At 39.9% G+C, this 17195-nt stretch overlaps 1 protein-coding gene across 5 annotated transcripts in view; it reads left to right on the top strand.

The window, feature by feature from the left end:
- The window catches only part of ITSN1 (intersectin 1), a 126506-nt gene extending 112172 nt beyond the window's left edge, over positions 1-14334 (top strand). For 3 of the 5 annotated variants that reach the window (XM_080560023.1, XM_080560020.1, XM_080560022.1), the window contains 12 exons: positions 2079-2200; positions 3083-3189; positions 4461-4644; positions 5097-5195; positions 6026-6193; positions 7285-7497; positions 8032-8153; positions 9875-9937; positions 10351-10433; positions 10531-10614; positions 11038-11211; positions 12086-14334. In XM_080560023.1, coding sequence (XP_080416149.1) covers positions 2079-2200; positions 3083-3189; positions 4461-4644; positions 5097-5195; positions 6026-6193; positions 7285-7497; positions 8032-8153; positions 9875-9937; positions 10351-10433; positions 10531-10614; positions 11038-11211; positions 12086-12234 — 1568 coding nt within the window. In that variant the 3' untranslated portion in view covers positions 12235-14334. The remainder of the gene's footprint in view (positions 1-2078; positions 2201-3082; positions 3190-4460; positions 4645-5096; positions 5196-6025; positions 6194-7284; positions 7498-8031; positions 8154-9874; positions 9938-10350; positions 10434-10530; positions 10615-11037; positions 11212-12085) is intronic. The other 2 variants (XM_080560024.1, XM_080560021.1) reach the window with 1 other exon arrangement.
- The last annotated feature ends 2861 nt before the right edge of the window (positions 14335-17195 follow it).

Genomic DNA, 17195 nt, shown 5'->3' on the forward strand with positions numbered 1-17195 from the left:
GACACTGCTTGGGGAGAACTGATTCTGTTCATTAGACCTCTGATTTACATAACTAAGAAAGCGCTTTGAAGCAGTCATTTATTAAACAGAATTGAAACTTTTGGCTTTTGAAAAGTGCCTGGTATTTTGATTATTTTGACATTAAGTTGATAACTGATATTTCTCAAAACCAACCTTTTTATTTTGAGCAAGGTTTGAATCGTGTATTTTAAAGGACTGCAATATACAGAATCCCAAAGGAGCATTATCAGTATGCTACGCTTCCATTCTGATCTGTGTTTATCCTAATATAGAGGAAATTACCTTGATTGTCTGTATCTACTTTTTTTTTTTTAAATCAAACTTTTCATAACCTTTTCTGGAGCACAGATTAGTGAAAGCAAGTAGTTCCAAAAGTAGTTCATGAAAAATGTAATGGTGATACTTGTGGACCGTGCTAGTTGCATAGTGCAGAATCAGCTCCTGAATTACATTCAGGAAGCTAAAAATGTAGGAAATACTAAAAATGCAAGAGATACCATCTACTTATTAACTTTATATGCAAAGAACTGAAAGAGTTGTCCAGGGCATGATATGATTAGGAGCAGTAGTGGTTTGCTTTATGAAAGCATTTGAGAATGTCTGAACTAAAAATACACCTATTAGATCTCATTGTGTTGGTGTAATGATTGATGCTGGTGAACAGTTAAAAATAAAAAGCTTTGACCATTTTAAACCCCATGAAGCAGAGGTCTCACTGAATGTTTTCAGTCAGATCCTTTTCATTAGGAAGAACTGTTTTGATGGGGAATATATTGAATTTGCCAATACTTTGTTGAGGGATTGGGGAAAGAATTAAACTAAAGAATATTGATTGTGTCAAGCCAATATTCAAAGAAAAACATTTTAAACGTTCTTCAAAGCAACTTTTATTTTTGAAATACATTTTTTTTATACAGAAACATAATGAAAATAGTGTTACAAGTGTTGAAAGGGGAAGAAAATATTTTGCTTGCCAGTTTCAGAAGAATTGAATTGATCTATGTTGAAAAAATACTGTCCTACAGGGAAAAAATGTAACTAAACATTCTGTTGTATTTCAGAATAGAAAATAGAATGTGAAATTTGAAATTTATTGTAGTATAAAAATTCTAAAATCTACACAGGGCAAATACACAGGAGGTGGTTTGCAAAAACAGAAGGAAAAACCTGGTAGAAGATGAGTTCTTAATTATGAACTTTTCTCATGGATTTAAAGGTATAGGAGAACAATAATCAACCCCTTTGGCTTGGTCTATAAATTAGTGAAATGTGTGAGGTGATCTCCGCTGACCTTCATGTGCTTTGGCTCAGATCCTTCAAATTTTTTGAAGCAATTTTTAATTGAAATGTGAAGAAGTAAATAAACACTACAGTACCGTCTTGATGAGGATGCCTATTTTGACTAGCATGATTAAGGCTAAACTTGAATTCAGAGTATAAATATGCTGACAGCTGAAATTCCAAAGTGCCCATCAGAGTATTAAGGGTCACTATAGTGCTCTTCCTTAATTCGATTCCCTTTTAGGACAAACCTATATGTTCTTTGGCAGTAATGCCAGGTGAAGTCTTTGCCCCCTTTTTTATTAACAGTAATGCATTTGGAGATTTATTTTACAGTGTGGTTCCAGCTGAATGACACACCTAAAGGGACAGTGAACTTCGGAGAGAGGTTGGAAATGGGCAGGTAGTGGTGAGGGGGACTTTTAAGGTTTGCCACCAGAGAAGAGACATTTTTAGAAATCCTGTTAATGCCACAGGGAAGTCTGTTTTAGTTGTGTCTGGACTGCATGCTTTCATCCTAATGAGACCTCCATTCACTTGCCTTATTAACTAATTATCACCTAGAAATGGCCTTGATTAAAAAAAAAAAAAGTTAAAGACAATGTTTTGAGACACTAAGGGATAAAGTATTGTAAGCATTGTGCCATTACATGTGAATTATGATTAAATGAAGAGGCAGTAGTTACTGTTCATTAAGCATTATTTGACCTACTACAGATCTGGATCAATTTGAAAGTGACCATAAGTAAAATCTAGGATTCTTTTGTGTTTTCCAGGGTGTGCAGACTTGCATCTTCTGGATATGTTGACACCTACTGAAAGGAAAAGGCAGGGATACATCCATGAGCTCATTGTCACAGAAGAGAACTATGTAAATGATCTGCAGTTGGTCACAGAGGTAAGAAGGTGCAGCATTTTTAGGAGCAGGTTTTATTCACTCATGTTTTTGAATGGATCAATAATTTCATTGTGCAAAGTCATTTGACATCACTGGTCTGTTGGACTTCCTAGGAATGATCTGTATTAAATCTTCATATATACATATATGCGTGTATGGGAGTGTGTGTAACTAGTGGTAAGCCCTTGTGTTACCATCACCAAAACACTGATGTTTAAATTATCTTTCCAGTAAACACTTTTCACTCCAGATTTTGAAGTTTTATTTCTCACGTGTAAGCTCCTAAAGCTTGAAGCACATTATGTGCCAGTTTCCACATTCACAGTAGCACTCAGTTATCATTTACTCTGCTTCTCTTTAAATGTTACAAATTACATCTTGTATGTGAAAAAAAAAGGGAATTTGTATAGGCTTTTGATGTGGGTAATTCTTTTCATAGAGAGTGAAAGCTCTTTTTTGAAAAAGAGGTCAAGGTATGCAAGCCTGAGACACTATGAGGTAAATCACAACTTCCGTAAAGGAGTCCAAATTCAAATGTATTTTCAGTTGTATTATCAAAGTAGTTCTGGGATATTTTACAGGAGACCTCTAACTAAAATTCCCAAGCTTAAAACAGATTATCCGGGTCATAATGAACACCACCAACACCAATTCAGATCATTCTCTTTTAAATATGCCTCTCACAAAGATATTGTTAGGGAGCACCATGGATCTTTAGGGCATAGTGCATGCTTGAAGTCTGTTCCACTGAGTATCATGTGCTACTCTGATGTAACGTTGTCTTGCCTCCAGACTAAGGAAGTCTTAGACATCATCAGCCTTAGTCACTTTAATTATACTTAAGATATGCTTTCTAAATTGCTTAATTTTCTGAATCTATAGATCTTCCAGAAACCACTAATGGAATCTGAGCTGCTAACAGAAAAAGAAGTTGCTATGATTTTTGTTAATTGGAAGGAGCTGATTATGTGCAATATAAAACTACTGAAGTAAGTTTTTTTTTCCCTCCGTACTTAGCAACTAAAAAATCATGGTCCTCTCCCCCCAGTTCTACTTTTAGCTGCATGAAAATATTTGCCACTTACAAAAATAGTCACCAAAAGAGTATTTGCACTTACTTTGCTCTTGGTGAGCCTGTACTCCAGAAGGCAAGGTCAACTTCTGAAGAGCGGTGCTTGTCAAGGCTACCCACAGTCCATACATTTACTTCCCATTATCTCTGTCACAGCCCAATACCCAGTTCCAGTCTTATTATCTGTGAATGGAAAGCAAAGTACAACAGTCTCTGCCTCCTTTATTCTGAGTTAGCTGATGTATTCCTTTAGTTATTGTAGGCTTATAACATCTGAATGAGCTGTTTTTTGAGAAGTGTCACCAACAAAGCCTGGTTTCCTATGGATTTGTGTCCAGTGTACCCTGCACCCTTCCTTCCAAAGTCTCCAACTACTGCAGCCCCAACTCTCTACCATGAAACTCCACACAGTGCAAGTACCCTTATTTCTCCCTTCATTCTCTGTGGCCTCTGGTGGATCCTGTCTTCCTACCTGCATCTTTCTCACCCATCCCTACTGCTTCAGCAAGGCACAGTAAATTCTGTGGCTGGTTTGGAGGCATGCTCATCTGATTGCTCATCTGGCCATTGCCAGGCAAAATGAGTGAGGATTGAGATGAACATCTTCATAAGCAGGAGGATTAATAAACTTCCTTTTTTTTCCCTACTGAGCTGCTATTTTTTATTGAACTTATAGAAACTTAGAAATTTTGAGATATCTTCTCTTTTGTAGAATGTGTTTGAAAATGGCCCCCAAGATGATAAGTTATGACAGTGGTAGGACAAAGACAGTCAGCTTGATAACAATAAACCTCCTTTCCTTAGGAAACCAGGCTAAAAACTGGGTAGCTTTGGGCTTAAGGAAGTGGTACTGTTTTTATCCATCATTCAAGAGTATATCTGTCCTTTCTAAATGAATAGAAAGGGAAATTACATTCCCTTTTATATTGTATCTAATCTGGCTTTGTGATAAGTTAATACCAAATTATAGTTTGGTGACCTCAGGAGGGAAATGATGTTGGCTGAGGGGGCAAAATTGATTGTTATGTTCTTACAATATGCAGTAAGTCTTGTGGCTGATCTATTTGTTATTCAGAGGTCTTCTCATTTCAGTAATGAGTAAGAAGCAAATAATTTATTTTATAAATCAAGAATTGTTGTTTAGTGGTCTACCTACTTATAAAACACCCATGACCTTTTCATGTTTAGGGCTTTGCGAGTGCGTAAGAAGATGTCTGGGGAGAAGATGCCAGTGAAAATGATTGGTGACATACTGACAGCCCAGCTGCCACACATGCAGCCGTACATTCGGTTCTGTAGCTGCCAGCTCAATGGGGCAGCACTCATCCAACAGAAAACAGATGAAGTCCCTGAGTTCAAGGAGTTCGTTAAAGTAAGAGAAGAAGCAAACACCACAAATTTTACACACCATAAGTTTAGCTCATCACTTTGCTAATTTGCAGTGTATAGTCTCCCTCTTTTGGGCTAGAATGAAGAGTCTTCAGGCTTAAGCACTCATTGAAGGAATGCATTTTTTCATTAAAGGAATACCTTTTTTTCAAAAAACTGTAGAGCCATAAAATACCTTGTCTAGAAATGTTTTTGCAGTTACGAGCTGGGACTTGGACAAATAATAATAATAAGAGGCCCTTCTCTTGTACAGGCAAGATAGGTGAAGAATACTTTGTAAAATACAACAAATTCTACTGCATTGTTTGTGAGCTAACAGATTTAGTTGAAGCATTATGTTCATTTGTTGCCTTACCTTTTCCTTTCTTAGAGGAGCTTATTTTGCCAGGTTTTAAGCAAACTGACTAACACCATTTTACCTCTCTAATGTTTCAGAGGTTAGCAATGGATCCTCGCTGTAAAGGAATGCCACTATCAAGTTTTCTACTAAAGCCTATGCAACGGGTAACAAGATACCCACTAATAATTAAAAATGTACGTTCTTTTGCAAAGATGATGTTTTTGATGCTGCTTTGCTTACAGCTTAATTACAGGATACTTTCCCTGTTTGTGTTGAGCTTTGTCGCTCTTAGATACCTGATATACTAGGGAAAGTGGGGTGCCCTTCTATATTTGATCACACTAAGAGCAAATGCAGTAACTCATTTGGCTTGAAAAAAATGACTCTGGATTTCTGCTAGAAACAGAGGTGAAACTTGTACATAAAGAACCAAAAGGCAATAAAAAAAAATCAGAAAATGGGAGTAGTAGGTCTATCTTATGCTCATCGTTGCCTTTTTCCAGTGTCATTTCCTCCCCATAGTCTCATAAATGGCATTCATTGTGCAAGCCTGAATACCAAATTGTTGCAAGTTACCTTACTGCACAGCTTACATTACCGGATAATTTATAACCCTTTCCTAACTTTCATTTGTTGCCTAACACTTATCGTCCTTAATACGATTGAAATTGACCCCAAAACTTCGTAGGAAATAATCCAGTTACAAATTGGATGTTGGCATTTAAGAGACTCCTTAATCAGCCGTGGACATGTTTCTGTGGCTGGAATTTGGATCCTTATGTCAGAAGAGTGAGCAGTGTGCTGATGGAAAGGCTGTGCAGACAGGCACTAATTTCAGCTGTTCACATACCAACTGTGAGTTTGTCTCTTATTTTTTGTGTTTGTCAAGCAGGAAGAGAAATGTGGAACATGCTGGCTAGCTCTGGTGAAAATAAAGAAATGAAGCAAGAGTTCAGGGCTGTCAAGATGAACACATTTTAACTGCAGATAATAAAAAGGGCTAACATATTTTATTTACCTGTAGATAATAGAAAATACCCCTGAAAACCACCCTGACCACAGTCACTTGAAGCATGCTCTTGAGAAAGCAGAAGAATTGTGTTCTCAAGTAAATGAAGGAGTGCGGGAGAAAGAAAATTCAGATAGGCTGGAGTGGATCCAGGCTCATGTTCAGTGTGAAGGCCTGTCTGAGGTAAACAACATGCTATCTAGAGTAATGCAAATGTGGGCACACTTCACTGTTTGGGAAGAACCCATGGCTCACATATGGCACTGCATCAAGGGACAAATGATGTAATCAAATCGTATAATCTTTACTCATTTGTTTTCATCCTTCTTTGGTTCCCTTTCACTCGTGCATGTAATCCTTTTTGTTGCTCTTGTTATTGTCTTCTATGTGATAAATGCTGCTTTTGTTTCCTGCCTCTGGACTAGTGCCAGATTAAATGCTGCAATTTTCAACCACCTTTCAGTTTCAAAGCTCTTTACAATACAGTGACAGTTGTACTGCTGTATCTCATCCTGAAGCCATACCTGACCATCCTGGAGTTCTTTAAAACTCATCACAGAAACTATTTTCTGTGATAAAACGTTGTATACCTTTTGAAAGCTCAAGAATACTGATCAAGTCTCTCTCAAGACTTTACCTAGAGAATCACTGTCTACTAATGCACATTAGTTTTTAAGGTAACATGCTAAGCTTCTCTACTGAAACTATAATGAAAATATTTGTGGTGGACAGAGGATACTTTGATGGCCTCCCTGTTATTGGTGAAGATACTAGAGGCAGACAGATCACAGCTTGATTTTCAAAATATACATTGAGCTTTCAGTTCAAAAGATGAAAAAATAATAAGTGCTGCTTGGTTTATGAACTGGAGAGCACTACATTTCTTCTTACAAATCTAACTATTTCAGGGTCAAAGTTGTGTTCAGCTTGTTATAACTACTGCCTGAAGGGAGATGGCTGCGTCATCAGCTCAGTTCCAGTCACAGAAATGCATGTGTGTGGCAGAGAAACTCAAAAGGAGGCACAAATGCTTTTGGCTTTTCTCTGACTGCTCAGGACATGCCCTGTGCAACTGATGGGATGCCTTAATTTTCATATAGTGTTTCTATGACATGCGCTGCTTATCATGCACAAGACAGAGACATCGCTCATCATCCCTGTGACACCACTTAAAACTAACATCAGGACTCAAAACTATATTTGATCTCTTTCAGGGGAACCTCGATTGTTTTACTTTATACAGTGCGTTGTTCTTCTTCTTCTACTTTTCGCAGCAACTCGTATTTAATTCTGTTACAAACTGCTTGGGACCACGCAAGTTTCTGCACAGTGGGAAACTCTATAAAGCCAAGAGTAACAAGGAACTGTATGGCTTTCTGTTCAACGATTTCCTCCTCCTGACTCAGATCATAAAACCTCTTGGCTCTTCTGGCACAGACAAGGTCTTCAGCCCCAAGTCTAACCTGCAATACAAAATGTACAAAACTGTAAGTACCATTCTTAAGCAGTGATTAAGATAGTTATATGCTAACAGTGGTACAGGAGGCAGCAGCCACTGTATACCGGACGTGTGGGCAGTAGCCTTTATATAGAAGAGGTTTGAAGGCTTTGGCATATGCTGGGGATTCCAGGGACTGATGGTGAGCAAGCTGGTTGTTTGCTTAGCTAGATGAGAGAAGGTGCTTTTGATGATTGGCGAAAACAACCTCTTCAACAGAGGTTGTGTGACAGGGAGTGATGAAGAGAGTAGTGTTTGCTGCTTCTTGTGGGAAAGGAGAGATTTCTATGCTCTGTAAGGCTGTTTTCTTACTTCAGGAGAAATGTTCCCAGACTGTGGAGGCACCAATATGTTTAATAAAAAGAAAATTCAAAAAATGACATATCTGAAGAAAGACGGGAGGCAGGCTGAAGGGGAGAGGTTATTGTAGGCACAAAAAAAATCTGTTGTGAATTGCTCTTTATTGAATGCATCTGTTCGGATATTGTGCGATAGAACTCTAGCTTTGCCTAATGTTTTACAGCCCATTTTTCTAAATGAGGTACTAGTAAAATTACCCACAGACCCTTCTGGAGATGAGCCCATCTTCCATATCTCCCACATTGATAGAGTCTATACACTCCGGGCTGAAAGCATTAATGAAAGGTAAGTACCTGCACAGGCCACATTAGTCCTGAATTTGAAAAGTCTGATGCAAATGTATTTGATGTACACATGCATAACAGTCTCCAAGCAGCTAATATCACAACACTGGAGAATTCCTTGTGCTTGAGAATATGGTGATACTCATGAAAAGGATGGAGAAATAATGATGCTTCCTGAATTCCAGTAAGACCAACAATGAAATGGCTAGGAGAGCTGATATAATAGGCCACATTTCACGACATCTCATGTTAGCCTAAGGAAACTAAGAGATTCAGTCCTATCTTCTGTTACTATCCACTGGACTTTTTGTGCCAGTGCAAGCATCTGTATGACTGTATGTTGAATGAGATTCAGGAACAAGTCCGAATTAAAACTTGAAGCAAAAACCCACCAAACAAAACCCAGTTTTAACCTGGTTCAGTTCAGAATGAAGTCAGAAGAATGACAACCTCAAAACCTCTGCTGATTATTTGTGTCTCTGGCAAGCTTAAAAAGACTTATGCTGACTTACATTTTTGCAGACAAACCTTTTCAATATAAGGTAAACGAAAGAAAAAAATGGAGGCTGAAAATCCAGCAAAAAATCTTACATAGTATTGACAGTATTATGCCACCTTGCAAATGTGTTGCCTGTAAAAATTCTAATGCATGAAAAATTATAAAACATTGTTGTTCCCTGCCTGCCTGCCAGCATTATTCATTATCATTTACACAAACATATTTATTCTTGTAAAAAATTGTATTTTTATGGATCCCATTTGTCCTTTGGGAAGCTGTCTGTCCCTCTATGCCAGAGAATGAACAAGCATCAGGGTTAGATCCTTGCTGATGAAAATTGACACAGCCTTTTCAACTTAGGATCTGTTGTGCAAATCGGACTATAGCAATAACCACACACTGTGGATCAGAGCACTCACTGCTGTAGTCAGAAACATGTAAACTCTGATTCACATTCGTCCTACCTAGCCTGAGGGACTCAAGCGAGATGTCTACCCTGACCCATCAGGGGAAGTAGACAAATCTTCAAATACTGAACGCCCCCTGGAGGTGCCTGGTTCACTCCACTCACTATAGAGAGAACCGCAGAAATTGCTATCAGAATTTAGGCACTCTCGTTAAATGCTTTTATTTATATGGGATACAACCTCTGACTGTCTTTTATCCTAGAGCTGCTTTTTCAGCTTCATTTCAGCAGAAATGCAGCATTTTAGATGAGATACCTCCAGATTTTTGTCATCCACTTGTTTTTAGTTGAGAGCAACAGAAATAAAACATTAACATGAATGAGTGATTTATGTGCCCATTTAATCTTAAAAGACTTGTGTGATCAAAAGCTTGGTACACTTCTGAAGCTGCCGTTTACCATTTAGGGGTGAGCTGGAAGACAAATTGTCCTTAAGTGTTTTGTTTTCTTAAACAGTTGCCTGTGGAGAATAGAGGTGCATGTTTAGACCCAAATCCAGGCCACTGTAAGTAGGTGCAGTGCACTGTAGACCAGCAATAATTCATTTTGGGATCAGAAATCGATTCACACCTGCTCTGTTCTCTCACTTTGCCTTGACTCAGGTCTCAGTCTCCCTTGTACAGGATATCCTTTTAAACACTTGAGGTCCCATAGGACCCCTTCTTCCGTGCTTTTTCTCTGTCCATCTTTCCACGCAGACTCTTAATTAGGAAATTATTTCCCTAACTTCAATTACAAAGCTTCCCCTTCTTCTTAGTGACATCCCTTCTGAAAACCTCTTTGAGCCCAGCCAGTACTTCAGGCAGCGTAATCCCCGCAGGTTAGTAAAGCCCAGGAGTTACTGGGCTGTGCCTCCCAGGGCACACGTCTCTCTCAAGCATTCACCGTGCCTTCCTGTTGGGGCTGTTTCCTCTGAGCAACAAAAGGCTTGGGAAAAGCAAACTTGCTATCTCTATCTTCTGGTTTCTCACCATGTCCTCTCCTGTTCGTAGTTCTCTTGAGCTTGCATTGTGTGATGGGATCTGCTAGGCTGGGATGATTAAATTTCTGCAGGTGCTATGAATTTCAGTAAGATCTCTGCCAGGCAGACAGCTTCAGCCTGTGGTGGGGTCAGGGCTTGAGACTGCAAGCGGCTGGGAAAGAGGGCCAGCTTTACTTTTGTCTGCAGTGCAGCAGGGAGGAAAAATGGAAATGGTATTTTGCAACTTTTCTTTTTCTCCTTTCATTCTGAAGGACTGCCTGGGTTCAGAAAATTAAAGCCGCTTCGGAACTTTACATAGAGACCGAAAAGAAGAAGAGGGAAAAGGCCTACTTAGGTACAGCATGCGGTGCAGGGGTTCTCATCCTTTGTGGGGAAATCTGTGGGCAGGAAAGTACATTAATGAGTTTTGTCTCTCTTCTGTTTCACCACAGTTCGCTCGCAAAGAGCAACTGGCATTGGGAGGCTGATGGTGAATATTGTTGAAGGCATTGAACTAAAACCTTGCAGGTCCCATGGTAAGTGCCTTGCATTGCATAAGATGCTCTGTGAAGAAGACATTCCTGTTTGTCAGACTAACTTAGAAGGAGGCTCTGTCCAAAACATGGTTTTGTTTAATAAAGCAGTTTTAATGAACTTAAAATACATAGAGGTGATTCTGTGCAGTTCCGTAGTGGCAATGCAGTTGTCCTGCACTTGAATATTTGATACAGGCAAACTTAGCTTCTACCATGTGAATCATATCAAAGAGATAATAAGCCACAAAGTCCTGAAATGAAAAGTGGAAGGTGCTCAACGCCTTGCAGAACTGTGCCCCTGTTTACTGAAATGGCAGTGAGGCCACCATCTTTGCCCAACCCGATGGCTGTAGGAGCAAGAGGATTTTCAGACACGCTCTTGAAAATGTGTTTACACTTTTAGGTTTGTTTCCTTCTTCCTAGGAAAGAGTAACCCATACTGTGAGGTGACGATGGGCTCTCAGTGCCACATTACCAAGACGATACAGGACACCCTCAATCCGAAGTGGAACTCCAACTGCCAGTTCTTTATCAAAGACCTAGAGCAGGACGTACTCTGCATCACGGTGTTTGAGAGGGACCAGTTCTCCCCGGATGGTAAGTAGGGGGCAGCCACCCTTCCAAGGGTATTTTCGAGTCTCCCATTTTGAAGATGGGTGTGCCTGCTGAGGTAAATATTGAGCCCTTTTGCATGTTTGGGACCTGACTCACCCTCACTCCCCAGTCTAGTCATGCTAGTACTGGGAGCTCTATTCTGGGGGGTTTCCTTTCTTGTACAACTTGACAGCAACTGAAGAGTGGTTTGCATTTCTGCTAAGTCTTTAGGTAAAGCTCTGGTTGCTCTTTGCTAATGGATAAATTCATGGAGGAAGAAAAGAAATGTCTTCAGGTTCCTGTAACAAGCAGTGAAAGTGGCAGAAATGAACCCAAGATTGAACCTGACCCATTCTTATTTCATAATCTGCAGTAGACACATTGAGCATTGAGGAGTGTATTTTGGAGTCATAATCTCTGAGGAAGTATTTGGATAGGACTGTCGTTCATGTGACCAGTGCAGATTGCCCCAGTGACCTTGTCACTAGTGCAATGCATTCCTTGGCTCTATCATCTTCTGAAGGCTTCACACTCAATTCGAATTGTGGAGTGACCTTTGGCCTTTTCTCTAACGTGTCATAAAATAAATAAGCTCCTTAAGCAAGGCAGCTGTGAAGTACATGGTGGATTTTTCTGGTTGTGGCACCATTTATTTTTAAATGCTTCTGCTGTCTAACACAGTCCAGATAAAATTCTCTTCTGTGCAGATAGGAGGCATTTGGCCTATTTCAACTGCAGAAATGTAATTGGACTGAAGACTTGTTTTCTTCTTTTGTTATGTGTAGATGGAAGCTTAATTCCTTCTGCAAATTAGCATTTTTATTGCAACATAAAATGGTTGTTCTATTTCTAAGCATGCTGTCTTTTTGCATTTCAGACTTTTTGGGCAGAACAGAGATCCGTGTGGCAGACATTAAGAAGGATCAGGGTTCAAAAGGACCAGTTACAAAGTGTCTCCTTCTGCATGAAGTCCCAACAGGAGAGATAGTCGTCCGACTAGACCTGCAATTGTTTGATGAGCCTTAGAAGGAAAGGGACCAATGTTTTTTTTTCAGTCTGAGTTCACTGCAATAGGTGTCTGCAGAAGCTGTCACTAAATCCTTATTGGTTTGGTATGAAACTACTGCTTGCCCTTCACACACAAGAGGGTTATCAAAGCAAACAGGAGCATCTTTGTGCCTTGATAATTCTCACTGAAAAATGAGTCCCAGTTTAGTGAGGAAATTTCCCTCAATTTCTCTATGTGGAACCTGATGTTAGTTTCCTGGGTTTATGAAATAACCTAGTTGTTTGTCGTGCTCCAGTCTGAAAGGCTGGAAAACCACATAGGTTGCTGTGCTTGTTCCAGCTACTCTGTTCTTTAATTTACAAGAAGAAGGCAATGTTGGTATGTTTGGAGGCTTTCTGCAGGGTTTTCCCCCTTAAGGAATTCTGTGCCTATTGCTCAGCAAGGTGGTGTGTAAATGTTTTGTGAATGGAACAAGCAGTTATGCAGTAAGAAGATCTTTGAAGATCTTCACGGTGATGCTGAAAAGACTTAGAAAATAAATAGTCTATATCTATAAACAGAGAAGATTCTATTAAGATACCACTTCATGACTCACATTGCCCCAAAAATAAATATATGTACAGGCCTTCTGCACAGAGATGAGTTGCACTCCAGAAGAGTACACCCACTCAGTACCTTCAGAAGAAATGTTTGAACAGTAAGTGAAGGATCGAATATAGAGCCCTGATGAATGTTGTGCTATACCACTTCAATACTGCTTTACTACGGCTGCTTAATTGTGTGAATGCAGATGGATGATACGTCACCTGCAGTGGGGAAGAAAAAAAATCATGGCTGTGGCTCAGGAAGCTAATTTCTACCCTGCAGAGTCTAGTTTGCCAAGCGATCAGTGGTGACCAGTTATTAAATTTTACTGTGCCTAACTGCATTTGACATCATGTTACTGAATTCAGAGTGATAGCATACTGTAGCTCACAACAGGGTTTGTTGCAGGACAGGTTGATCACAAGTTTGGTGGCAGCGATACTAGATGTGAACAGAAGCAGGGTATTTGTGATTGTACAGAGTGGGTAACCCCAAAGTAAAAGTCTTGTCATCTTGGGGAATCAAAAGTTTCTATATGCGTTTTACTCAACAAATACACACGTATAGGCCAACATTCAGCAAAATTCCTCTGTTTGGCAAAGCACCCAGCTTTAAGCATGCACTTATGTTGTGTTTCCCTTAAGTACACACATAAGTGCTTTACTAAGCCTGGACCTGAGATACGATAGACCCCTTATAAGAGTAAAATTCATCTTTGTTCTGCCTGGATTCATTTTGTTCATTACCTATCATGCATACACTGGTATTTTTGTAATGACTTTATTTCTGAATGGGAGGTGTCAGCCTATTTCATTAGCATGTGAATGTTCTTGTGGAGCCTGTTGTTAGGTTTTGATGTTCCTTGCATGTCCTTTCAGTACCGGTTTCCACCTTTCCTGTATAGGTGGTGTTTTCTAGCACTACAAGTCTTATTGATTTCCATTAGGAAATTAGGATATCTTCATAACAAATAGGTAGATGCAGTATGGTAATAAGTGTAAACTGTGCTGGAAAGTGTCTGTGTATTATAATTTCCTACAATACCACTGTAATGTTTCAAGCAATGGGAAAAAAAAAAAAGTATGTTGGAGGGACAACAAAGTTTACATTTCATACTTTTCAGAATCGCTTTATTATTTATTTATTGAAGATAGTGTAGAATTTTGTATCAGAAATGACAGACATACTTATGTATTTTTTGAAACAAAAACAGAGATACACACTTTAGTTAGAAACTTTCAACTGACCACATTTTAGAGGGAGTGTAACTTCCTAGGCATGCATTTGTTTACCACTAACTGGCAGAAAACACAATTAAAAGAACTTTAAGTTTCTATTTTTCAATGTTGTTAAGAAAATTGTTTCAAGTAAAATATGTAAATAGAACTAAACCCATGTTTTCCTAATTCCATATCTATACATTTTATTAAATATAATGTATATGAAAATACACATTGTTGTGGTAGGATAAAAAAAAAAAGTGATAAAATCTATTAATGGAGTAACATTAAATGTCATTGTCTAACATTTTATTGCTGTCCTAATTTTACTCAGTAGCTGTAAATATGGTGAACATTCATTTCAGTGTTTAGAAAGTAGAATCACTTTTTTATGGTACCATTTCACCAGCATGAATTACAGCAACAAATAAATAGACAAATAGGGAAAAAATACCATGGATGCAATGCAGAAATCCAGGACAGGTTTTTAAAAGGAGCCTCAAGGAGCTGCATATTCCTCTGAGATTCAGCTGGTGTTTGAAGTAGTGGACAGGTAGCTGCAGGGGTACCTCCCAGACTGTGACCCCTTATCGTGAGCATGTGGGATTGCACCTTTTTGTGTAGTTGTAACACAACCGAGCACCTTCCTGACCACCATCACTCGTGATTTCCATCTTACCCTCAGTGCACAGGAATGTTTAATTCCTGTTAATGCCAATGGAAGTTATGCAAACATGATGATGATGATGAAAGGCTGGGCTTCAGCTCACTGATATCTCACAAATCCCTTGTGATCGGTCTAATTCTGAAGATGAAGCTTGTCCTAATCCCTGTGCGTTGAGGACAGAATGTGTATACCCTCAGAGCCAGCCTATTGTGCATCAGGATGTTGCTATTTTCTCTCTTGCTCGCCCTCAATACTCCATAGCATATCGGCACGGTTGGCTTCCCAAGTGGATCTGCTTCAGGGTTAGCCAAAGGTTCTTAGAAATTCATCAACTCCTGCCTATTTTTCCCTGTTCAGGCACAGCCTGAACAGCCACACAAAAGGAGAGACGCAGCCACACACAACAGGATCTTAGGAAGTTAGATATCTTTTAGTGTATTTAGAAAGGTGGCTGGAATCACCACGACGTGTAGAGGTTGAGCCATCCATCCTCTTAAGGGTGTCATGTCCTCGCTGTCAAACCCTGATGGCCTGTGCTACCATTATTGACTGCCTGTATTTATGCAGACCCTGTTTTTCAGACTCTGGTTACTGATCTCTGAATGTATTGGTAAAATAGCACACCCTAGAGCACGGGTCCCTTTGCAGCCTCGTTGAGATGTGTGCAATCTTTTCCTAATGTTATCCAAAACAAAACAAAACAAAACAAAAACCCAAGAAAAAATCTAAGCCCAAGTAATGCTTGATCGCATTTAGGAGTGAAAGACCAATCTGAAGGATTTCTTCAGATAAGCATCACCACTAAACTTGCAGAGCCTTGTACTGTGTGTTGTGGAGCCCTTGGACTGTCTGGATTCATTTGCTTTTACTCTCCTATGGCAAAATTCATCCTTGCACGGAGGCTGTGTACAAGGCCTGCCCATTACCAGCCCTTGAACTGAGGCACTGGAGAGATTGAACTGGTACATGGGCTGCCGGGACAGGCTATCAAGACAGGGTTTCATCTCTATCATTGCTTAGCAGGCTCTACTGTATTGGAGAAGAACATTTGCTTAGAAGTAGTTCTTCAGCAGCAAACTCCTTGGCTGGCATTCAAGCCTTTCTAAAAATAATACTGTGACTTTCTAATGCGTTCACTGCCTTCATTGAAACAGTGATATTTTGCTTTTGATAAACTGGGAGAAAAAAAAAATACTAAGAGAAGAAATGGCAAAATCTGCAAATGTGAGAAAACATGCAACAGAAGAAGTTGCTCTGGTAGTTTGGTTTCCAAGCTGTCATTCTGGGAATTGCATTCTTCCTTCACGTACAGTAAATTTAGCAAGGGGAATGGTATTTTTCCCTAGTGCTACCTTGGCTTTAAGTCTTGCAGTAGAACTGAGTTAATGGAACAGAAGCTGGAAGACAACTTTTTTAGAAATGATTGAAATGAGTTTGGAAAGGTGGAGGTAGCTGGGAACATGCAGAATATTGATGGTATTGTGGTTGCCGACAGGATGGAGTACTGAAGAAAAATGATTTTTTGTTGTTGTTGTTAATTTAAAATCATATCCACACCATCACAGTGGAAATCCAATTATCAAGGACCCCAAGCATCTATAATAGTAGTAGTAGTAGTAATAATAATAATCATACTAGTGGTATCAGCAATTAATAACAAACCATGCAATTATCCTCATCCTGGGAGAGACACATTGGATTTAGTGCAGATCTGCATTTATGCAGGAATTTGCTTGCATTTTTTAATATATATATATACATACAGAAGTGGAGCTATTCAATGTTTTTGGCAGCCCTTCTACTCACCTTTCCAGGAATTGCCTTCTGAGGTACACCTCTGAGGTTCTCGGGCACTGTGTTGTTTCAAGATGCATTCACAAGGGTTTCATGTGCTTGTAAGTATTGCTGTCATGCTCTTTGCTTTTGTGGTGTGAACCAGACAGCTCTCCTGAACCTCCAGGAGATCCATGCCCTTTCCATGCAGGGAATAGGCTGCACCAGCATCACTGTGCCAGTTTTCCATGTCTCAAAGGACTTGTTTCCCCAGCCCCCAGCTGTATGAGGTGTTCATCAGCAGTGTCATCAGACACCAGCATCTGTCTCGTCCCCTGTACCCCTCCCCATTTAGGCCCTCTCCATCACTGCAGACGTTGGGAAGGCTCCTTCTGATTGCCATGAGGATCAGCCTGACCTTGTAGACCGGTTTCCTCCCCGGGGACAGGAATCAGTTCTTCGGCGATGCCTTGGGAAACCACCTGAGCTCATCTTCCTTTGTGCTCAGTAGGATGCAGCTGGCAGTCCTTATGTCCAGGGCAGGTTCAGCTCTCCTCCCTCGCAGTCCAGCCTGCTGTCTGAGCACACCAACGCCGTCTTTCCCAGCAGGGCCAGGCTGTGAGTACCAACTTCCCAACCTGCGATCCCATAGGCTCCAATCCCTTGCCATTAGGGTTGAGGCTCACGTTCGAGATCACCCAGGTCTCCTCCCGGCCACGATTTTTCCCACCTG

Source organism: Anser brachyrhynchus (genome assembly GCF_964034855.1).
Source record: "Anser brachyrhynchus genome assembly, chromosome: 1".
NCBI lineage: Eukaryota > Metazoa > Chordata > Aves > Anseriformes > Anatidae > Anser > Anser brachyrhynchus.